Source organism: Pseudophryne corroboree, chromosome 10 (assembly GCF_028390025.1).
Source record: "Pseudophryne corroboree isolate aPseCor3 chromosome 10, aPseCor3.hap2, whole genome shotgun sequence".
Taxonomy (NCBI): domain Eukaryota; kingdom Metazoa; phylum Chordata; class Amphibia; order Anura; family Myobatrachidae; genus Pseudophryne; species Pseudophryne corroboree.
In genome coordinates this window covers 298777186-298801114 of record NC_086453.1, presented here as the reverse complement: position 1 = coordinate 298801114, position 23929 = coordinate 298777186, and the positions used below count along the sequence as shown (strand labels likewise).

At 48.2% G+C, this 23929-nt stretch overlaps 1 protein-coding gene across 1 annotated transcript in view; it reads left to right on the top strand.

The window, feature by feature from the left end:
* The window catches only part of LOC134966567 (espin-like), a 620060-nt gene that overhangs the window by 318783 nt on the left and 277348 nt on the right, over positions 1 to 23929 (top strand). Inside the window, exon 6 of the mRNA XM_063943414.1 lies at positions 19572 to 19785. Within this exon, the coding sequence (XP_063799484.1) occupies positions 19572 to 19785 (214 nt within the window). The remainder of the gene's footprint in view (positions 1 to 19571; positions 19786 to 23929) is intronic.

Here is a 23929-nt window from a genome sequence, read left to right as displayed (position 1 = left end):
GGTGAAGAAGGGGTGTTATACCCTCATGCCCTGGCTACCTGGAAGGGCTATGGCTTGCTGGTGCTTGTAGGACTATTGGTGCTAGTAACCTCAATCCAGAAAAGAAAACATTGTTTCTGCATTGCACTAATTGCCTTTGCTGTACCTCAGTAAGACCCCCATCACTCCACACAAGGCCTGTTCTCTTCTGTAAAGCCTCCAGCCTGGATGAAATTTAGGCCCAAATTTGTTAAGTTACTTGTTCTGAAGGCAGCCATGACGGTGTCACTGAGGCACGAGGCATTATAACAGTACTTGTACATTAATCGGTTGAATCTGGAGACATCCACTTTGTGGGATGAACCAGAATGTCTCCAGCTTGTGTAGGCGACCGATACGTTTTACAGCAGGTTGTAGATGTAAACTTAATAAACCTATGCACTGATTTACACTGTGCCATTATCATAAGAACAGTGAATGAAATAATGTGAGAATTAAGTGAAACTTTGTCCTCGTTCTATAATAGCGATGCGTTTCTAGGGCAGCAGCCTCAGTAGGACTATTTCTGTCACACCGTTCTGATCGTGACCTGTTTAAATATTAATTTATGAGTGGTTAATGGAAAATCTTTAGACAACTCGTACAATATCCTAAAAACAGGGTCGTTAATAGCTGTTGGCGAGCCTGGGGTAATTAGCTGCTCATTAAAAAAAAATATTTTGAAATAGGAAACTTTCCAGCAGTGTCTCTCATTCGTCTTCCTGGGATCAGTAACTATACTCAGGGCCTGATTACGATTTGCACGCAAAAGTTTACGCAGATGCGATTTTTCAGCCCATGGACCTGCGAAACAATACAGGTTAAGCAGCGGCCCAGAAAACAATAGATGCCCATCACAAAGGTCGACGCAAATCCCAGGAACATCCACTCCCCGAGTCTATGGTCATCAGACAGGCTGCAGGAAAAGTGATGCTGGCGCCAAGTTTTCTGTATTCACGATCGCAACTGAAGGCAGGAACGCCCCCGAAAATGGTCATGAAATGCCTGCATTTTTGTCGCCACTCCCAGTTACCCCTCCCAAACGGTTCCTTCCTATCCATCACTTGTGATTATAATCACTGTTGGTTGATAATCACTCTGTTTTGTGAACATCAGCATTGCATACAAATTGGAAACAGACCCTCAGAATGTGCAGTAGATTAGAAGTCCAGTTGGGATCCGGTTAGGTGGGATTCCGGCAGTCCAAATATCCAGCCACTGCTTGGAATGCTGTAACCAGCATCCCGAATAGGATCACAATCCGGGATCCTGAATTAGTGTTTGCCAGGCCGCACGGTTTGGGGATAGGTTAGGGTTAGGCTGCGAGAAGGGTGGGTTAGGTTTAGGCTGCAGGAAGGGGGGTTAGGTTTAGGCATCCTCGGGGAGGGTTAGGCTGCAAGGGGGAAAGGTTAGGTTTAGGCTGTGGCAAGGGGGGTTAGGTTTAGGCATCCTCGGGGAAGGTTAGGGTTAGACTGCAGGAGGGGGATGGGGGGAGGGTTTGGTTTAGGCTGCGGGAAGGAGGGTTAGGTTTAGGCATCCTCAGGGTAGGTTAGGGTTAGACTGCAGGAGGGGGGTGGGGGAAGGTTAGGTTTAGGCTGTGGGAAGGAGGGTTAGGTTTAGGCATCCTCGGGGAAGGTTAGGGTTAGACTGCAGGCGGGGGATGGGGGGAGGGTTTGGTTTAGGCTGCGGGAAGGAGGGTTAGGTTTAGGCATCCTCAGGGTAGGTTAGGGTTAGACTGCAGGAGGGGGGTGCGGGAAGGTTAGGTTTAGGCTGTGGGAAGGAGGGTTAGGTTTAGGCATCCTCGGGGAAGGTTAGGGTTAGACTGCAGGAGGGGGGTGGGGAGAGGGTTTGGTTTAGGCTGCGGGAAGGAGGGTTAGGTTTAGGCATCCTCAGGGAAGGTTAGGGTTAGACTGCAGGAGGGGGGTGGGGGAAGGTTAGGTTTAGGCTCTGGAAAGGGGGATTAGGTTTAGGCATCCTCCGGAAGGTTAGAGTTAGACTGCTGGAGGGGGGTGGGGGGAGGGTTTGGTTTAGGCTGCGGGAAGGGAGGGTTAGGGGGGTATTGGGGAAAGGTAAGTATACTTTCCTTGCACCTGTCAGGATTCTCACCATCTGGATGCCACGGTCGGTATTTTGACTGCCGGCATCCCAGCTGCCGGCATATCGGACCCAACCCGTCCAGTTATTATGATTTCATGAATGAGAAATTGCTTTTTAAATACTTCATTGTAAAGAAACTCAAAACTGAAAATAGAAACTTTTTGACAATAGATTTTAGCACACAAGATACAAAAGTAACAGCGCTACAGTACATATACACAATGAGCCTTATTCTGATATGGACTAATATGGTAATGCTGCAGGAGGCGTCTGTAGGAAATACATGCGTATTTGTGATCAGAGTGCGGCGCCATCACTTACTCAGACTGGCCGTCGGAACCCCTCTGCCAGGTCCAGGAAGTCTGCGTCCGATGAAGCAGATCCTGGACTTGTCTCGTCTCTTTCAGCTAAGAGTAAGTTTAAATACTCATGTACGATGGTGGGATTAAAGGCACCCCTAATAGTGAATGGGTTGTTACTTGATCCAGAATTAGTACAGGTGAGGGGTACATGAGCTCAGGGTGCAGGAGATACAGATCACACAGAGGGCGGCGGAATACATAGAATTAGTACAGTTGTGGGGTATATGAGCTCAGAATGTAGGAGAAGAGGCCAGCAGCTTGAAGCCCGTGGAGCTATGTGCCCCTGATGCCTCCTGACGGGTGCTGGATATGCACTGGTGTTGGGAGCCATCTTTGCACTAGTATAGCACTTTGCACTGCACTTTATTTTTCAGGCTGCACTATTTTTCCTTTGCCCTGGCCTTCTGTCTGCGGTAAGGATAATGTTTTTTCTCTAACGTCCTAGTGGATGCTGGGGACTCCGTAAGGACCATGGGGATAGACGGGCTCCGCAGGAGACATGGGCACTTTAAGAAAGAATTTAGGTTCTGGTGTGCTCTGGCTCCTCCCTCTATGCCCCTCCTCCAGACCTCAGTTTGATACTGTGCCCGGACGAGCTGGGTGCTTTTCAGTGAGCTCTCCTGAGTTTGCTGAGAGAAAGTATTTTGTTAGGTTTTTTATTTTCAGGGAGCTCTGCTGGCAACAGACTCCCTGCATCGTGGGACAGAGGGGAGAGAAGCAGCCCTACTCTCTGAAGCTAGGTCCTGCTTCTTAGGCTACTGGACACCATTAGCTCCAGAGGGATCGTACGCAGGATCTCACCCTCGCCGTCCGATCCCAGAGCCGCGCCGCCATCCCGCTCGCAGAGCCGGAAGACAGAAGCTGGGTGAGTATGAGAAGCAAGAAGACTTCAAATCGGCGGCAGAAGACTCCGTTCTTCACTGAGGTAACGCACAGCACTGCAGCTGTGCGCCATTGCTCCCACACACCTCACATACTCCGGTCACTGTAAGGGTGCAGGGCGCAGGGGGGGTGGGGGGGGCGCCCTGGGCAGCAATTGGGACCTCTTTGGCAAAAGTTTAGCATATATACAGTTGGGCACTGTATATATGTATGAGCCCCCGCCAAAAATTGTACATTTAAGCGGGACAGAAGCCCGCCGCTGAGGGGGCGGGGCTTCTTCCTCAGCACTCACCAGCGCCATTTTTTCTCCACAGCTCCACTGAGAGGAAGCTCCCCAGGCTCTCCCCTGCAGATACACGGTAGAAGAGGGTAAAAAAGAGAGGGGGGGCACATAATTAGGCGCAAAAATCAATATAAACAGCAGCTACTGGGTTAACATTAAGTTACTGTGTTATTCCTGGGTTTATAGCGCTGGGGTGTGTGCTGGCATACTCTCTCTCTGTCTCTCCAAAGGGCCTTGTGGGGGAACTGTCTTCAAAAAGGGCATTCCCTGTGTGTGTGGTGTGTCGGTACGCTTGTGTCGACATGTTTGACGAGGAAGGCTATGTGGAAGCAGAGCGAGAGCAAATGAATGTGGTATCTCCGCCGACGGCGCCGACACCTGATTGGATGGATTTGTGGAAGGTTTTAAATGATAATGTTAATTCCTAGCATAAAAGGTTAGAAAAAGCTGAAGTCTCAGGACAGTCAGGGTCTCAACCCGTGCCTGATCCTATGTCGCAGAGGCCGTCAGGGTCTCAGAAGCGCCCACTATCCCAAATTGTTGACACAGATACCGACATGGATTCTGACTCCAGTGTCGATTACGATGATGCAAAGTTACAGCCTAAATTGGCTAAATCCATCCGTTATATGATTATAGCAATTAAGGATGTGTTGCACATCACAGAGGAAACCCCAGTCCCTGACAAGAGGGTACATATGTATGGGGAAAAGAAGCCGGAGGTAACCTTTCCCCCCTCACACGAGCTAAATGAGTTATGTGAAAAGGCTTGGGAATCTCCAGATAAAAAACTGCAGATCTCCAAAAGGATTCTTATGGCGTATCCTTTCCCGCCAACGGACAGGTTACGCTGGGAATCCTCCTCCTCCCCTAAGGTGGACAAAGCTTTAACACGCTTATCCAAGAAGGTAGCCCTGCCGTCACAGGATACGGCTACCCTCAAAGATGCTGTGGATCGCAAACAGGAGGTTACCCTGAAGTCCATTTATACACATTCGGGTACCTTGCTGAGGCCGGCGATCGCGTCGGCCTGGGTGTGTAGTGCTGTAGCAGCATGGACGGATACCTTATCTGAGGACATTGAGACCTTAGACAAGGATACTATATTGTTGACCTTGGGGCATATTAAAGACGCTGTCCTATATATGAGAGATGCTCAAAGAGACATTAGTCTACTGGGTTCTAGAATAAATGCTATGTCAATTTCTGCCAGAAGGGTCCTGTGGACTCGGCAATGGACAGGTAATGCCGACTCAAAAAGGCATATGGAGGTTTTACCTTACAAGGGAGAGGAATTGTTTGGGGAGGGTCTCTCGGACCTGGTCTCCACAGCTACTGCTGGAAAGTCAAATTTTTTGCCATATGTTTCCTCACAGCCTAAGAGAGCACCGTATTATCAAATGCAGTCCTTTCGATCACAGAAAAACAAGAAAGTCCGAGGTGCGTCCTTTCTTGCCAGAGGCAGGGGCAGAGGAAAGAAGCTGCACAACACAGCTAGTTCCCAGGAACAGAAGTCCTCCCCGGCTTCCACAAAATCCACCGCAGGACGCTGGGGCTCCACAGGCGGAGCTAGGCCCGGTGGGGGCACGTCTTCGAAATTTCAGCCACAAGTGGGTTCACTCCCAGTTGGATCCCTGGGCAATAGATATTGTGTCTCAGGGATACAAGCTGGAATTCGAAGAGATGCCCCCTCACCGATACCTCAAATCGGCCCTGCCAACTTCCCCCCACGAGAGGGAAATAGTGTTAACTGCAATTCACAAATTGTATCTTCAACAGGTGGTGGTCAAGGTTCCCCTCCTTCAACAAGGAAGGGGTTATTATTCGACCATGTTTGTAGTCCCGAAACCGGACGGTTCGGTCAGACCCATATTGAATCAATGAACATGTACCTGAAAAGGTTCAAGTTCAAGATGGAATCGCTGAGAGCGGTCATCGCAAGCCTGGAAGGGGGGGATTTTATGGTGTCTCTGGACATAAAGGATGCATACCTTCATGTCTCCATTTATCCACCTCATCAGGCGTACCTCAGATTTGTGGTACAGGATTGTCATTTCCAATTTCAGACGTTGCCGTTTGGTCTCTCCCGGCTCCGAGAATATTTACCAAGGTGATGGCGGAAATGATGGTGCTCCTGCGGAAGCAAGGGGTCACAATTATCCCATACTTGGACGATCTCCTCATAAAAGCGAGATCAAGAGAGCAGTTGCTGATCAGCGTAGAACTTTCTCTGGAAGTGTTACGGCAACACGGCTGGATTCTAAATATTCCAAAGTCGCAGTTAGTTCCTACGACTCGTCTGCCTTTCCTAGGCATGATTCTAGACACAGACCAGAAAAGGGTTTATCTCCCGATAGAGAAAGCTCAGGAACTCATGACACTGGTCAGGAACCTATTAAAATCAAAACAGGTGTCAGTGCATCACTGCACTCGAGTCCTGGGAAAGATGGTGGCATCATACGAGGCCATTCCCTTCGGCAGGTTCCATGCGAGGACCTTTCAATGGGACTTACTGGACAAGTGGTCCGGATCACATCTTCAGATGCATCGGTTAATCACCCTATCCCCCAGGGCCAGGGTGTCTCTCCTGTGGTGGCTGCAGAGTGCTCACCTTCTCGAGGGCCGCAGATTCGGCATTCAGGACTGGGTCCTGGTGACCACGGATGCAAGCCTTCGAGGGTGGGGAGCAGTCACGCAGGGAAGAAATTTCCAAGGTCTGTGGTCAAGTCAGGAGACTTGCCTTCACGTCAACATTCTGGAACTAAGGGCCATATGCAACGCCCTACGTCAAGCGGAGACCCTGCTTCGCGACCAACCGGTTCTGATTCAGTCAGACAACATCACCGCAGTGGCTCATGTAAACCGACAAGGCGGCACAAGGAGCAGGGTGGCGATGGCGGAAGCCACCAGAATTCTTCGCTGGGCGGAAAATCACGTAAGCGCACTGTCAGCAGTGTTCATCCCGGGAGTGGACAACTGGGAAGCAGACTTCCTCAGCAGACACGACCTCCACCCGGGAGAGTGGGGACTTCATCAGGAAGTCTTCGCACAGATTGCAAGTCGGTGGGAACTGCCACAGGTGGACATGATGGCATCCCGCCTCAACAAAAAACTACAGAGGTATTGCGCCAGGTCAAGAGACCCTCAGGCGATAGCTGTAGATGCCCTGGTGACACCGTGGGTGTTCCAGTCGGTCTATGTATTTCCTCCTCTTTCTCTCATACCCAAGGTGCTAAGATTAATAAGAAAAAGAGGAGTGAGAACAATACTCATTGTTCCAGATTGGCCACGAAGGACTTGGTATCCAGATCTGCAAGGAATGCTCACAGAGGACCCGTGGCCTCTTCCTCTAAGACAGGACTTGTTGCAGCAGGGGCCCTGTCTGTTCCAAGACTTACCGCGGCTGCGTTTGACGGCATGGCGGTTGAACGCCGGATTCTAGCAGAGAAAGGCATTCCGGATGAGGTCATTCCTACGCTGATAAAGGCTAGGAAGGACGTGACAGCTCAACATTATCACCGTATATGGCGAAAATATTTTGCTTGGTGTGAGGCCAGGAATGTCCCTACGGAGGAATTCCAGCTGGGCCGGTTCTTTCACTTCCTGCAGTCAGGAGTGAATTTGGGCCTAAAATTGGGTTCCATTAAGGTCCAGATTTCGGCCCTATCCATTTTCTTTCAAAAGGAGTTGACTTCTCTACCTGAAGTTCAGACGTTTGTAAAGGGAGTGCTGCATATTCAGCCCCCTTTTGTGCCTCCAGTGGCACCTTGGGATCTTAACGTGGTGTTGAGTTTCCTGAAATCCCACTGGTTTGAACCACTCAAAACGGTGGAGTTGAAATATCTCACGTGGAAGGTGGTCATGCTATTAGCCTTGGCTTCGGCTAGGCGTGTGTCAGAGTTGGCGGCTTTGTCACATAAAAGCCCCTATCTGGTTTTCCATGCGGATAGAGCAGAATTGCGGACCCGTCCACAATTTCTGCCGAAAGTGGTTTCATCCTTTCATATAAACCAACCTATTGTGGTGCCTGTGGCTACTACTGACTTGGAGGATTCCGAGTTGCTTGATGTGGTCAGGGCTTTGAAGGTTTATGTAGCCAGAACGGCTAGGGTCAGGAAAACAGAGTCTTTATTTATCCTGTATGCGTCCAACAAGCTTGGTGCTCCTGCTTCAAAGCAAACTATTGCTCGCTGGATCTGTAACACGATTCAGCAGGCTCATTCTGTGGCTGGATTGCCGCTGCCAAAATCAGTTTAGGCCCATTCCACTAGGAAGGTGGGCTCTTAGGCGGCTGCCCGAGGTGTCTCGGCATTACAGCTTTGCCGAGCGGCTACTTGGTCAGGTTCAAACACTTTTGCAAAGTTCTACAAGTTTGATACCCTGGCTGAGGAGGACCTTGTGTTTGCTCAATCGGTGCTGCAGAGTCATCCGCACTCTCCCGCCCGTTTGGGAGCTTTGGTATAATCCCCATGGTCCTTACGGAGTCCCCAGCATCCACTAGGACGTTAGAGAAAATAAGATTTTACTTACCGGTAAATCTATTTCTCGTAGTCCGTAGTGGATGCTGGGCGCCCGTCCCAAGTGCGGAATTTTCTGCAATACTTGTATATTGTTATTGCTTCAATAAGGGTTATGTTATGGTTGCATCAGGGTTGACCTGATGCTCTTTTGTTGTTCATACTGTTAACTGGGTAAGTTTATCACAAGTTATACGGTGTGATTGGTGTAGCTGGTATGAATCTTGCCTGGATTTCCAAAATCCTTTCCTTGTACTGTCAGCTCTTCTGGGTACAGTTTCTCTAACTGAGGTCTGGAGGAGGGGCATAGAGGGAGGAGCCAGAGCACACCAGAACCTAAATTCTTTCTTAAAGTGCCCATGTCTCCTGCGGAGCCCGTCTATCCCCATGGTCCTTACGGAGTCCCCAGCATCCACTACGGACTACGAGAAATAGATTTACCGGTAAGTAAAATCTTATTTTTATTTCCCCCAGCCTCTGGGCTGTGGCCTGTTTATTTATTTCACTTTTTCAACGTTTGTTTGTACTTTTTTGTACCTTTCACCTCACCTTTTTGTGTTTTTTGTGAGTGTGTTATGTTTCTGTGGGTGTTTTTGTGAGACCTTTATGGGCCACCCTCCCCTAGTTTGTTGAGGCTCTCATTTTGGGGAGAACCAAAGATTCTATTCTCCAGGGGGAAGCTTTGACCAGCCCTGGGGAGAAAGGGGCGATCCCGAGCAGTGAGGCGGAGGGAAGCTTGAAGACCCTTGCCCCCTAAGGGGCCATTTGGCTCCAGGGGTCAGGGATTCAAGAGGCCCATACGAGCTTTGGCAAGGGGGGACCTGAACATCCTCTTTTCCCCTCAGTGGGCCTTCTGGCTCTGAGGAGATGGAGAGTAACAAGACCCTTCTTTTTTTGGAGAGGGTCCAAAGTAAATGTTTTTTCTCTAACGTCCTTGAGGATGCTGGGACTCCGTAAGGACCATGGGGAATAGACTGGCTCCGCAGGAGATAGGGCACTTTGAGAAAGCTGTGGACTCTGGGTGTGTACTGGCTCCTCCCTCTATGCCCCTCCTCCAGACCTCAGTTTTACACTGTGCCCAGAGCAAGATGGGTGCACTGCAGAGAGCTCTCCAGAGTTCTCTGCCTAGAAGCATTTTTGTTTGGATTTTTTCTTTTTACCTTTTACTACTTTTTCACTGGGAGCACTGCTGGCAACAGGCTCCCTGCATCGAGGGACTGAGGAGAGAGGAGCAGACCTTCTTGTCAAAGATAGGCTCTGCTTCCTCGGCTACTGGACACCATTAGCTCCAGAGGGGGTGAACGCAGGTTCTTACTGGGCGTCCACCCCCGGAGCCGCGCCGCCGTTCTCCTCACAGAGCTAGAAGTACAGAAGACAGAAGTCGTCAGGCGGCAGAAGCCTTCAGCTTCACTGAGGTAATGCACAGCACTGCAGCTGTGCGTCATTGCTCCCATACACCTCACACACTCCGGTCACTGTAAGGGTGCAGGGCGCAGGAAGGAGCGCCCTGGGCAGCAATATAAACCTCTGCATGGCAAAAAGACTATATACATGTACAGGTGGGCTCTGTACATGTATATAAAAGAGCCCCCGCCATATTTTACTAAGTTTGAGCGGGACAGAAGCCTGCCGCCGAGGGGGCGGGGCTTCTCCCTCAGCACTCACAAGCGCCATTTTCTCTCCACAGCACTGCTGAGAGGAAGCTCCCCGGACTCTCCCCTGCTTACACATGGTGAAAGGGTGCTTAAAAGAGAAGGGGGGGGGGGGGGGGCACATAATTGGCGGTTTACATATTATACAGCGCTGCTGGGGAAAAACAATTTGTGTTGGTCTCCAGGGTTATTGCGCTGGGGTGTGTGATGGAATACCCTCTCTCTGTCTCTCCAAAGGGCCTTGACAGGGATAAGGTCTTCAGGAAAGGGGTTCCCTGTGTGTGTGTGTGAAGTGTGTCGGTATGCGTGTGTCGACATGTTTGACAAGGAAGGCTCGCTTAATGTGGAGGGGGAGTGCTTGAGTGTCAGGTCGGCAAAGCCGACACCGGAATGGGTGGATATGCTGAATGTCTTTAATGCAAATGTCAATCTATTGCATAAAAGATTAGACAAGGCAGAAGCTAGGGATCAGTCAGGTAGCCAGTCCATGCCTGTCCCTGGGGCGCCAGGTCCTTCGGGGTCTCAGAAGCGCACCATATCCCAGATCGATGACACAGATACCGACACAGATACTGACTCTAGTGTCGACTATGAAGATGCAAAATTACAGCCGAAGGTGGCTAAGGGTATACGGTACATGATTATGGCCATTAAAGAGGTTTTGCATATTACTGAGGAACCCCCTGTCCCTGACACGAGGGTACACATGTATAAAGGGAAAAAGCCTGAAGTCACTTTTCCATCCTCATTTGAATTAAGTGACTTGTGCGAAAAGGCTTGGGAATCTCCGGACAGGAGACCACAAGTTCCCAAAAGGATTCTCATGGCGTATCCTTTTCCACAAACTGATAGGATACGCTGGGAATCTTTGCCAAAAGTTGACAAGGCGCTGACACGTTTGTCCAAAAAGGTGGCACTGCCTTCTCAGGATACGAAACCTGCTGATCGCAGGCAGGAAATTACCTTAAAGCACATTTACAATCATTCCGGTACTATTGCTTGACTGGCTATGGCGTCGGCCTGGGTTTGTAGTGCGGTTGTAGCATGGGCAGATTCCTTATCTACGGAAATTGACACCTTAGGTAGGGACGCCATTCAAATGACCATAGAGCATATCAGAGATGCTGCCTTGTATATGAGGGATGCTCAGAGAGACATTTGTTTATTATGCTCCAGAATAAATGCTATGTCTATTTCTGCTAGGCGGCTCTTGTGGACCCGACAGTGGACGGGAGATGCCGATTCAAAGCGGCATATGGAGTCCTTGCCTTACAAAGTGGTGGAGTTGTTTGGAAACGGCCTCTCGGATCTTGTCTCTACGGCTACGGCTGGTAAGTCAAATTTCTTACCTTATGTCCCCCCGCAACATACAAAAAAGGCACCTCATTATCAAATGCAGTCCTTTCGTTCCAATAAAAACAAGAAGGTACGTGGATCATCCTTTGTTGCCAGAGGGAAAGGCAGGGGAAAAAAGCTGCACACAGCTAGTTCCCAAGAGCAGAAGTCCTCCCCTGCGTCTGCAAAGTCCACCGCATGACGCTGGGGCTTTCCGAGGGGAGGCAGATCTGGTGGGGGCTCGTCTTCGATTTTTCAGCCACGTCTGGGTTCACTCGCAGGTGGATCCCTGGGCATTAGAGATTGTTTCTCAGGGATACAGGCTGGAATTCGAAGACTTGCCTCCTCGCCGATTTTTCAAATCGGCTCTGCCGGCTTCCCCGTCAGAGAGGGAGCTAGTGTTGGCAGCAATCCAAAAATTGTATATTCAACAGGTGATTGTCACAGTTCCTCATCTCCAGCAAGGAGAGGGATATTACTCAACCCTGTTTGTGGTCCCGAAACCGGACGGTTCGGTCAGACCCATTTTAAACCTGAAATCTCTGAATCTGTACTTGAAGAGGTTCAAGTTCAAAATGGAATCACTCAGGGCGGTCATCGCCAACCTGGAGGGGGGGGATTGGATGGTGTCCCTGGACATAAAGGATGCTTACCTTCATGTTCCGATATTCCCCCCGCATCAGGCGTTCCTGAGATTTGCAGTGCAGGACTGTCACTACCAATTTCAGACGTTGCCGTTTGGGCTTTCCACGGCCCCGAGAATTTTCACCAAGGTAATGGCGGAAATGATGGTGCTCCTGCGCAGGCAGGGGGTCACAATTATCCCATACTTGGACGATCTCCTCATAAAGGCGAGATCTCGGGAGAGGTTGCTGGACAGCGTGTCTCTGTCCATGTAGACGTTGCAGATACACGGCTGGATTCTCAATATACCGAAGTCCCAGCTAGTCCCTACAACGCGTCTGACCTTTTTGGGCCTGATTCTAGACACAGACCAGAAAAAGGTTTTTCTTCCGATCGAAAAGGTTCAGAAACTCATAGCCATGGTCAGGAACCTATTAAAACCAAAAAAGGTTTCAGTGCATCATTGCACGCGGGTCCTGGGAAAGATGGTGGCTTCCTACGAGGCCATCCCTTTCGGCAGGTTCCATGCGAGGACTTTTCAATGGGACCTCTTGGACAAGTGGTCCGGGTCCCATTTACAAATGTATCAAAGGATCACACTGTCTCCCAGGACCAGGGTATCTCTCCTGTGGTGGCTGAACAGTGCTCACCTACTAGAAGGTCGCAGGTTCGGCATTCAGGACTGGGTCCTGGTGACCACGGACGCAAGCCTCCGAGGCTGGGGAGCAGTGACACTGGGAAGAAATTTCCAAGGTCTCTGGTCAAGCCTAGAGTCTTGTCTCCACATCAACGTCCTGGAGTTGAGGGCCATATACAACGCCCTGCGTCAAGCGGAGGAATTGCTTGGGAGAAAACCGGTTCTGATTCAGTCAGACAATGTCACGGCAGTGGCTCATATAAACCGCCAAGGCGGAACAAGGAGCAGAATGGCCATGGCAGAAGCGACCAGGATTCTACGCTGGGCGGAAGGCCATGTAAGCGCGCTGTCAGCGGTGTTCATCCCGGGGGTGGACAACTGGGAGGCGGACTTCCTCAGCAGGCACGACCTGCATCCGGGAGAGTGGGGACTTCATCAAGAAGTCTTCGCACAGATCACGGATCGTTGGGGACTGCCTCAAATCGACATGATGGCATCCCGTCTCAACAAAAAGCTAAAGCGGTATTGCGCCAGGTCAAGGGACCCTCAGGCGGTAGCGGTAGACGCTCTGGTGACACCTTGGGTGTTCAGATCGGTCTATGTGTTTCCTCCTCTTCCTCTCATACCCAAGGTGTTGAGAATAATACGAAGAAGCAGGGTCAGAACAATACTCATTGTTCCGGATTGGCCATGGAGGACTTGGTATCTGCAGCTGCAAGAGTTGCTCGCAGGGGATCCGTGGCCTCTTCCTCTAAGGCAGGACCTGCTGCGGCAGGGGCCCTGTCTGTTCCAAGACTTACCGCGGCTGCGTTTGACGGCATGGCGGTTGAACGCCGGATCCTAGCGGAAAAAGGGATTCCGGAGGAAGTCATTCCTACCCTGATCAGGGCTAGGAAAGATGTGACATTAAAACATTATCACCGTATATGGCGGAAATATGTTGCTTGGTGTGAGGCCAGAGCTGCTCCTACGGAGGAGTTCCATTTGGGCCGTCTACTCCACTTCCTTCAAACAGGAGTGACTTTGGGCCTAAAATTAGGGTCCATAAAGGTCCAGATTTCGGCCTTATCCATTTTCTTTCAAAGAGAATTGGCCTCTATTCCTGAAGTACAGACCTTTGTGAAGGGAGTGCTGCATATTCAGCCTCCTTTTGTGCCTCCGGTGGCGCCTTGGGATCTTAACGTGGTGTTACGTTTCCTCAAGTCACCTTGTTTTGAACCACTCAAAACTGTGGAGTTAAAATACCTCACGTGGAAAGTGGTCATGTTGTTGGCGTTAGCTTCGGCAAGACGTGTTTCCGAATTGGCGGCTTTATCACATAAAAGCCCATACTTGGTTTTTCACGTGGATAGGGCAGAGTTGAGGACTCGCCCTCACTTTCTGCCAAAAGTGGTCTCATCTTTTCATGTGAACCAACCTATTGTCGTGCCTGTGGCTACACGGGACTTGGAGGATTCCGAGTCCCTGGATGTAGTCAGGGCTTTGAAGATTTATGTGACCAGAACGGCTAGAATCAGGAAGACTGAAGCTTTGTTCGTTCTGTATGCGGCCAACAAGGTTGGTGCTGCTGCTTCAAAGCAGACTATTGCTCGCTGGATCTGTAACACGATTCAGCAGGCACATTCTATGGCAGGATTGCCGTTACCGAAATCGGTTAAGGCCCACTCCACTAGGAAAGTGGGCTCTTCTTGGGCGGCTGCCCGAGGGGTCTCGGCATTACAGTTGTGCCGAGCAGCTACTTGGTCGGGGACAAACACCTTTGCGAAGTTCTATAAGTTTGATACCCTGGCTGAGGAGGACCTCCTGTTTGCTCAATCGGTGCTGCAGAGTCATCCGCACTCTCCCGCCCTTTTGGGAGCTTTGGTATAATCCCCATGGTCCTTACGGAGTCCCAGCATCCTCAAGGACGTTAGAGAAAATAAGATTTTACTTACCGGTAAATCTATTTCTCGTAGTCCGTAGAGGATGCTGGGCGCCCGTCCCAAGTGCGGACTTCTTCTGCAAGACTTGTATATAGTTATTGCTTACATAAGGGTTATGTTATGGTTTTCGGTGGTACCGTGGCTAAGTTGTTGTTCATACTGTTAACTGGGTAAGTTTATCACAAGTTATACGGTGTGATTGGTGTGATTGGTGTGGCTGGTATGAATCTCGCCCTTAGATTTACAAAAATCCTTCCTCGTACTGTCCATCTCCTCTGGGCACAGTTTCTCTAACTGAGGTCTGGAGGAGGGGCATAGAGGGAGGAGCCAGTGCACACCCAGAGTCCAAAGCTTTCTTAAAGTGCCCTATCTCATGCGGAGCCCGTCTATTCCCCATGGTCCTTACGGAGTCCCAGCATCCTCTACGGACTACGAGAAATAGATTTACCGGTAACTAAATTCTTATTTTCAACCTTTGCTTGGTTTACAATCAACAAGGACTATGATTGGGAGCACAACGAGTCACCTTGCCCGAAGCGAGGGTCTATGTTACCATTAATTGGAGTCACAGATGATGAAACATACAAAATAAAAAAACAAAAAAACTTGTGTTGACCTTTTTTGTGTCGACCATATGCATGTCCATCTTTTGTACTTGGCAACCTTTTATACTCTTCCTATTACCTGTTGACCATTTGATCCTGTCGGCCTAATGCCTGTCGGTCATATAATAATAATAATAATTTTATTTATATAGCGCTCTTTCTCCAATAGGACTCAAGGCGCTTATCAACCACACTACACCAGCATACACCAGCATACATGTCTTCTCATAGCTCAAAATATCTTCCTACTAGACTCCTCATCTCCAATCTGCGTCTCTCATACTCATTACCTGCTCCCTTTCATGGTTGCAGGACTTTTGGGGGCTGTACCGTCCCTGTGGAATGCCCTCCCTTGCACAATAAGACTTTCTTTCAGCCTCCAAACCAATTATTCCCTGAAAACTCACCTCTTTTGGCAAGTCTGATTAAACCACATAACTTCAATAAGCTATTCTACAGAACTACCTCCGTTCTATACAGCTCACACAAAATATACGTGTATTCTCTTTCTACATTCATGTAAACCAATGAACCCAGGCCAACATTGCTGTATTAATGGATCATATGCAGCCCATCAAGTACCTTTGAAGTCTGGCTGGACCACTTTGCAATCTGCATTATTTATCCACATGTATCAAATTCCTATTTCTCTATAGACTGTAAGCTTGCAAGCAGGGCCCTCGCTCCTCTTTGCCTGTCTTACCCAGTCTCATTTTATTACTGTTTTTTTTTGTGCAAGTTGTAAAGTGCCACAGAATATACTGGCTCTGTATACATTTTTTTTTTATAGCAGATGACTTCTATGAGGTTTGGGGTGGCAGGTTATTCCAACACAATCAGGCCTAGCTAGACTGCACCGGCTTCATATAAAAATAACACATGGGCAGCGTTCTGCACGTGGTGCAAAGCAGAGACAGTTTTTTCCCACTCCATCATACATGCCTAATGAAAAGACATGGGAGGGGGATATCAGCCAAGTCCTTAGCTTGCTAGTTCAGGACCTATAAAGGCTACTATGCGAGGACCCACTCTACAATTGCTAGACACGTCAGCCACAACAATAGGGACTGGGTGTGGGTTTTTAAAAGTGGATATAATAGCAACAATCTGATTGGTTGCTATGGGCAATATCTCCATTTTTTAAATCCCGCAATTTAGTAAATACACCCCCTTATAGCCAAATACAGACCTGACCAAAAGCTGGATCAACCTCAGGGTTTAACCCCCTACAGGCTGAAAGCCTTCCATCAGTGAAATGTCAGTAAATAAAAGTGTGTCCCGTGCAGCTTTGCGTGAACCTGACTTTCCCACGTGCACCAGAAGACGCAGGTCAGGGGAGCGCTGACGTAGTCTGAGTACTTTAAGGGCGAGCTTGCAAAACTTTCACCGCCTTGATCCCACTGCCGGCATTCTGACAATCGGAATTCTGACCGCCGGGATACCATACCAAACCCTGCACAACAAATACAGGCTTACTTCATTTCTCACGCATATGTTTTTGCCTGTGCGTTTTAGCAATTGTTGTTTTCCCCAATACAGGAGTCTGATATTGCTGCTGGATGTAGGAGATAAGTGTGATTGAAGCCTTGCGGTCATTAGCATGCCAATAACAATGTCGCCATGTGAAATCTGGGCATTCTCAGAATGTCAGCATTAGGGTTAGGCTGTAGGATGGGAGGGTAAGGGTTAGACTGTGGAGGGGGGGGGGTGCATTCTAGGGTCAAGTACTAGAGGGAGGGATTAGGGTTAGGTATGAGGAGACTACTTACCGATAATATGACTCTGCCGGGACTGACACATGACTGCTGGGACCCCGAAGATACCGCTACAGCCGCCAGGAGCAGGTAAGTGACTGCTGGGCCACCAGGAATGATATTACGACATTTTATCATGTCAGTGTTGACATGCTACACGTCAACTATAACTATGTCAACATTCTCATGTTAACATTATAAATGTCAACCTATCATACACACACCTATTATTGAAAACTCATAGCAAATGTGTATATTGCAAGCAGAACAGATGGTTACAACCGCGCTTTAAAGGGAACGTAAGCCTTGCATAAACCCGGCGCAAATTCTACTGGTACTGACCTGCCAGCCTCGCTCGATAGTTTAAAACGTGAATAATGTTCCCAGTCACTGCTTTCTTAATTGACGCATTTTACGCCTGCGATTTGATTTGCGGGCTACTTTTTCTTCACCCCCGAAGGCTCAGTGATAACATGTGTGTTTAGGTAAAGTTCCAGCAGGTAATTTACAAGCCAATAAAGTGAATTATAAATTGTCTGAAAACTTACTACCATACAGTCATCCTTATCTCAGTGCCTTCTTTGTGCGTGCCTATTGATTTCTGTGGGTGATAACGGGATGGAACCCCTTCCATCAGTAAGTACACTGGGTAAAATTATTATATGCCACCACGTGGGTTATCAGTCCTCTGCTGAGAGACGGACGGACGCCCTGGCTCAGAACAACGGTTGCGCATCAATATAATATCCGTGCATCTATATTATTATAATAAGCATAATGTGTCCCATCCACCTATAACTGCTTCCTAACACTTTATGTTTTACAGTGAATGATGACACTGCTGGCTTATATCTGTCTACCAGATGCTAATGTCATAGTCTAAGCCTTAACAGTGAAATTAATTATTGCAAAGGGAACTCTCTGTAGACATGAGACAGTTTCAAAGCTCCCCGGGGGCGCCAGCGGTTTAGGTTGTGTGTGTGTGAGAGTGCCTTGATTTCTCCTTCCGAGCGGCAAGACATTTGTCTTTCTGTGTACGAGGAGCCAGGACTAACAGGAAACTTTAAGAGCCAGACTTCAGATTGCAGCAACTGAAGGGACCATGGGCAATGTAAGCATTTTGTTGTGTTTGTGAGTTGTTACAGTATCTTCAAAGATGGCGACTCACCTGTGCCGGGGGAGGTCTGTAACGATGTATAATCACCATCATCATTATGGTGGAACCAGGTAGCTGCTAGTATACTGGAAGTAATGTGGCGGCAGGAGAGGGATTTAGAACATGATGTTTGTTGCGTATCTGTTTTCAGTTATCTTTAGGTTTGGTAAATATCACCTGCAGCCAGCTAAATGTGTTTAATGTTCTTTTCATTTTTACCTGTACTTTTGTGTGTGTTTTCTTTTTCCTTTTTACATTTTGTTACAACCTTTTATGCAACTTTATATTAATTCATATGTTTTAAATGTAAAGTTTTGTAAACACCAGTTACATACTGTGTTTGTGTATGTATATTTGTGTGTGTATACATATATGTGTGTATGTGTGTGTGTGTGTGTGTGTGTGTGTGTGTGTGTGTGTATATTTAACCATCTATCCAAGTAGTCATTTATCGTATCTATCAGTTTGTTTGTATCTATCTATCTATCTATCTATCTATCTATCTATCTATCTATCTATCTATCTATCTATATACTAGTGTTTTTATTTTAAGGCTAGAACATATTTTTTTTTTACTTTCTGAAATGCAAGTTTATCTCTGAACTATTGATCAGGTTCAAACAGAAGGAAAACTATGAAACAAAAAATATTCATCAAAGTGGATTAGTAAGGAACTCATTGACACTTTCAATATTTGCCAGTTTTTGCATATAATTGGTTGATAGATTTATACTTTGATTTTCTTTTTGGTTTTGTTATGCGTGCAGTATACAGGAACTGGGTGTGGATTATTAGATCTACACTTAAAAGGTCTACAATCAATAGGTCTACCACTAATGGGCGACAGGGTCAAAAGGTCGACATGTAAATGGTCGACAATACAGGTAGACGCAATTTGTGGTGTTTTTTTGGGGTGTTTTGGAACTTTTCTGCCACAAACAAGTCCCATTAGTGTACTGCTTCGCTCGCCATGCTTTCTGCAAGGTTACTATTCTCAGTTGTAGTCCACCTGGATGGTAAAGTATGAAAAAGCTGAAAAAAAAGTAAAAATTATTTTAAGAAAAGTGTGTCGACCATTGTCATGTCGACCTTTTGAACCTGTTAAACTTTTTAACTGTCTACCTTTTGACCCTGTTGACCTAATGCATGTTGACCATTAGTGGTAGACCTATTGACTGTAGACCTTTTTAGTGTAGATCTATAGACCGGATATCACAGGAATTGGTGGAAGTAACCGAAAACAATAAGCTCCTGTAGCTAACTGCAGCAGCAGCAGCAGATCTCTTTTGTAAATAGCAACCTATTCCTGGGTTGTGCATATAGGATGCTGTGCAAAGCATGACCACATGTTATATCCGAAACAGCGGAGTTGGAACCAGGAAGTGCTCTGATGTTCTGTAAATTATGACGGCAGCAAGTAAAGTAGGCTTTCTGCACTGCATGGTGATTTGTTTTTTGGTCGCAAAAGTATATAGGTTAATCTGTACCGTGGGAGAAAATAAGTGACTTGATCTCCTGTGGACGTGAAGCTAAGGCAATGAAATAGTGTTAAACTTTAATTTATCTATGAAGTAAATGTAACTTTCCAGCAGCTCTTGAACTGCAAGTCTCAGCATGACCTGCGAAAGAAAGGCTAAAGTAGCATTTAAATTTTGGTGGGCAATGACCGTATGGTAGAAAATGACCTTCTGTGTTTGTTGACTTGTTGTCTATAAATCATTTTCTAGAGCGTGGAGCATCGCGTTCTGTCACGAGATCCATCAGCAGATATGGAACTCAAGCAACAGGATTCCGGGATGTCCTCTCCGAATACCACCATGTCAGCACAGCCGGCACACTTCGACATTGGGTCACCTTCTAGTACTCTATCTAACTACGACTCCTGCCACTCCAGCCAATCCAGTGTGGGAGACAAGAAACTGCCCCAACACACAGGTCCCAGTAAGTACTGACTCTTCTTTAACCAGAGCCAGCCATGTTGTCACCTGGACCATTAGTAATAAGATGCACCATGTCAATTCGCTAGGACCTAGTGATCAGGGCCAGCTTTTGAGGGCTGACATTGGTGCCACTGCCCAGGGCGCCAGGCTTACTGTACTTTTCACAATGTTTAATTTTTTTTCTTCTTCTTTAGTGGAGCCCCGAAAACTGTGTGCTGAAAGTGTTATTCCTGCAGTACTGTGCTAGCAGTAGGGACTCGCTGGGCTACGTGGCCAGTGCCTAACAAGCTCTTCCAGACCTCCTTCTCCTTCCTCTCCCCCTTGTTAACCTGTCCAATTTGTTTGCCATATGGGAATGTGACTGTGCAGACCAACAGCCATTCCCAAGCAAAGGAGTGTGACATCACACTCATCTCTGGCAGGTATACAGTATTGGGCTGGTTATTGATGGGAAGAGGAAAAGGATGGCGGTCTGGAAGATCTAGTTATAGGCACTGGACATACTGTCTCCCTTTATGAGTCCAGCCACTCCCCTGATGACAATAACCTTTCATTGGCAGTGGAGGCCCTGCAGTGGATGTCTCATACGTTCCAACATTTATTCTCGCAAAATGATTGTTCTGTTTCTGGTTCAGTTAGGGTATATTTATGTGCATCATATGTTTGTGCTCTTGACCAACACACACACACACACACACACACACACACACACACACACACACACACACACGATTTCCACACGTAGTAACAGGCCCCACATTCATTTAGCCGGGTCGCTGTATTGTGGCTTGTTATACAGTCGGCAGTTGATTTACTGTAGGATATCTGACCGCATTTTACAAGCAAGGTTCTGTAGTCGGTTACGGGACTCAGGGTCGACAGTGTCTAGGTCAACACCCATTAGGTCAACACCTATTGGTCGACTGTGGCTAGGTCGACACTAGAAATAGGTCGACTCGGCCATTAGGTCAACATGAACAAGGTCGACATGAAAAAAGGTCAACATGGGTTTCTCTGACGTCCTAGTGGATGCTGGGGACTCTGTAAGGACCATGGGGAATAGCGGGCTCCGCAGGAGACTGGGCACTCTAAAGAAAGATTTAGTACTATCTGGTGTGCACTGGCTCCTCCCTCCATGCCCCTCCTCCAGACCTCAGTTAGAATCTGTGCCCGGACAGAGCTGGGTGCTTTTAGTGAGCTCTCCTGAGCTTGCTAATAAGAAAGTATTTTAGTTAGGTTTTTTATTTTCAGAGAGCTTCTGCTGGCAACAGACTCTCTGCTACGAGGGACTGAGGGGAGAGAAGCAAACCTACTAACTGCGGCTAGGTTGCGCTTCTTAGGCTACTGGACACCATTAGCTCCAGATGGATCGAACACAGGACCTGACCTTGTCGTCCGTTCCCGGAGCCGCGCCGCCGTCCCCCTCGCAGAGCCAGAAGACAGAAGCCGGCAGAAGCGGAGAAGACATCGAAATCGGCGGCAGAAGACTCCTATCTTCACATGAGGTAGCGCACAGCACTGCAGCTGTGCGCCATTGCGCCCACACTAACCCACACACTCCGGTCACTGTAGGGTGCAGGGCGCAGGGGGGGGCGCCCTGGGCAGCAATTGTTACCTCCTGGCGAATGCTGCATATAAACAGTGGCACACTGTTATATGTATGAGCCCCCGCCATTTATTTTACAAGAAATCGCGGGACAGAAGCCTCAGCACTCACCAGTGCCATTTTCCTTCCACAGCTCCGCTGAGAGGAAGCTCCCCAGGCTTTCCCCTGCAGAATCACGGTAGAAGGGTAAAAAAGAGAGGGGGGGCACATAAATTTAGGCGCAAATAATCATAATACAGCAGCTACTGGGTAAACACTAAGTTACTGTGGAATCCCTGGGTTATATAGCGCTGGGGTGTGTGCTGGCAAACTCTCTCTCTGTCTCTCCAAAAGGCCTTGTGGGGGTCCTGTCCTCATTTAGAGCTTCCCCTGTGTGTGTGGTGTGTCGGTACGCGTGTGTCGACATGTTTGACGAAGAGGGCTATGTGGAGGCAGAGCAAGTGCAGTTGACTGACGTGTCACCGCCGACTGTGCCGACACCTGATTGGATGGATATGTGGAAGGTGTTAAATGATAATGTAAACTCCTTACATAAAAGGTTGGATAAAGCTGATACCTCGGGCCAGTCAGGGTCTCAACCCATGCCTGATCCTACAGCGCAGAGGCCCTCAGGGTCTCAAAAGCGCCCACTATCCAAAATAGTTGACACAGATGTCGACACGGATTCTGACTCCAGTGTCGACGACGATGATGCAAAATTGCAACCAAAAATGACAAAAGCTATATGTTACATGATTATAGCGATGAAGGATATTTTACACATATCAGAGGTAAACCCTGTCCCTGACAAGAGGCTTTATATGTATGGGGAGAAAAAGCAAGAGGTGACTTTTCCCCCTTCACATGAGTTAAATGAGTTATGTGAAAGAGCGTGGGATTCCCCAGATAAGAAAGTCCTGATTTCCAAAAGGTTACTTATGGCGTACCCTTTCCCGCCAGAGGACAGGGTGCGCTGGGAATCCTCCCCTAGGGTAGATAAAGCTCTGACACGCTTATCTAAGAAGGTGGCCCTGCCGTCGCAGGATACGGCCACCCTAAAGGATCCTGCAGATAGAAAGCAGGAAAGTATCCTGAAATCTGTTTATACACATTCAGGGACTCTACTGAGGCCGGCAATTGCGTCTGCGTGGATGTGTAGTGCTATAGCAGCGTGGACAGATAATCTGTCTGAGGAAATGGATACCTTAGACAGGGATACCATTATGCTGACCCTGGGGCATATAAAAGACACTGTCCTATATATGAGGGATGCCCAGAGGGACATTTGCCTACTGGGCTCTAGAATTAATGCAATGTCAATTTCTGCCAGGAGGGTCCTGTGGACTCGGCAGTGGACAGGTGATGCCGACTCCAAAAAACACATGGAGGTGTTACCTTACAAGGGTGAGGAATTGTTTGGGGACGGTCTCTCGGACCTGGTTTCCACAGCTACTGCTGGGAAGTCAAACTTTTTGCCATATATTCCCTCACAACCGAAGAAAGCACCGTATTACCAAATGCAGTCCTTTCGCGCACAAAGAAGCAAGAAGGTCAGAGGTGCTTCCTTTCTTGCTAGAGGCAGGGGCAGAGGAAAAAAGCTGCACCTTACAGCTAGTTCCCAGGAACAGAAGTCCTCCCCGGCTTCCACTAAATCCACCGCATGACGCTGGGGCTCCACGGGTGGAGCCAGGAGCGGTGGGGGTGCGTCTCCGACATTTCAGCCACCAGTGGGTTCGCTCACAGGTGGATCCCTGGGCTATACAGATTGTGTCTCAGGGATACAAGCTGGAATTCGAGGTGATGCCCCCTCAACGTTACCTAAAATCGGCCCTGCCAGCTTCCCCCATAGAAAGGGAAGTAGTGGTAGCGGCAATTCACAAGCTATTTCTCCAGCAGGTGGTGGTAAAGGTTTCCTTTCATCAACAGGGGAAGGGATACTATTCCACAATGTTTGTGGTACCAAAACCGGACGGTTCGGTCAGACCTATATTAAATTTAAAGTCCCTGAACATTTATCTGAAAAGATTCAAGTTCAAAATGGAATCGCTCAGAGCGGTCATTGCAAGCCTGGAAGAGGGGGATTTTATGGTGTCTCTGGACATCAAGGATGCTTACTTGCATGTCCCCATTTATCCGCCTCATCAGTACCTCAGATTTGTGGTACAGGACTGTCTTTACCAATTCCAGACGTTGCCGTTTGGGCTCTCCACGGCACCGAGAATATTTACCAAGGTAATGGCAGAAATGATGGTGATCCTGAGAAAGCAAGGAGTCACAGTTATCCCATACTTGGACGATCTCCTCATAAAGGCGAGGTCGAGGGAGCAGTTGCAGATCAGCGTAGCGCACTCACAGGAAGTGTTGCAACAGCATGGCTGGATTCTGAATATCCCAAAGTCGCAGCTGATTCCTACGACGCGTCTGCCCTTTTTGGGCATGATTCTGGACACAGACCAGAAGAAGGTGTTTCTCCCGACGGAGAAGGCTCAAGAGCTTGTGACTCTAGTCAGAGACCTCTTAAAACTGAAACAGGTGTCGGTGCATCACTGCACGCGAGTCC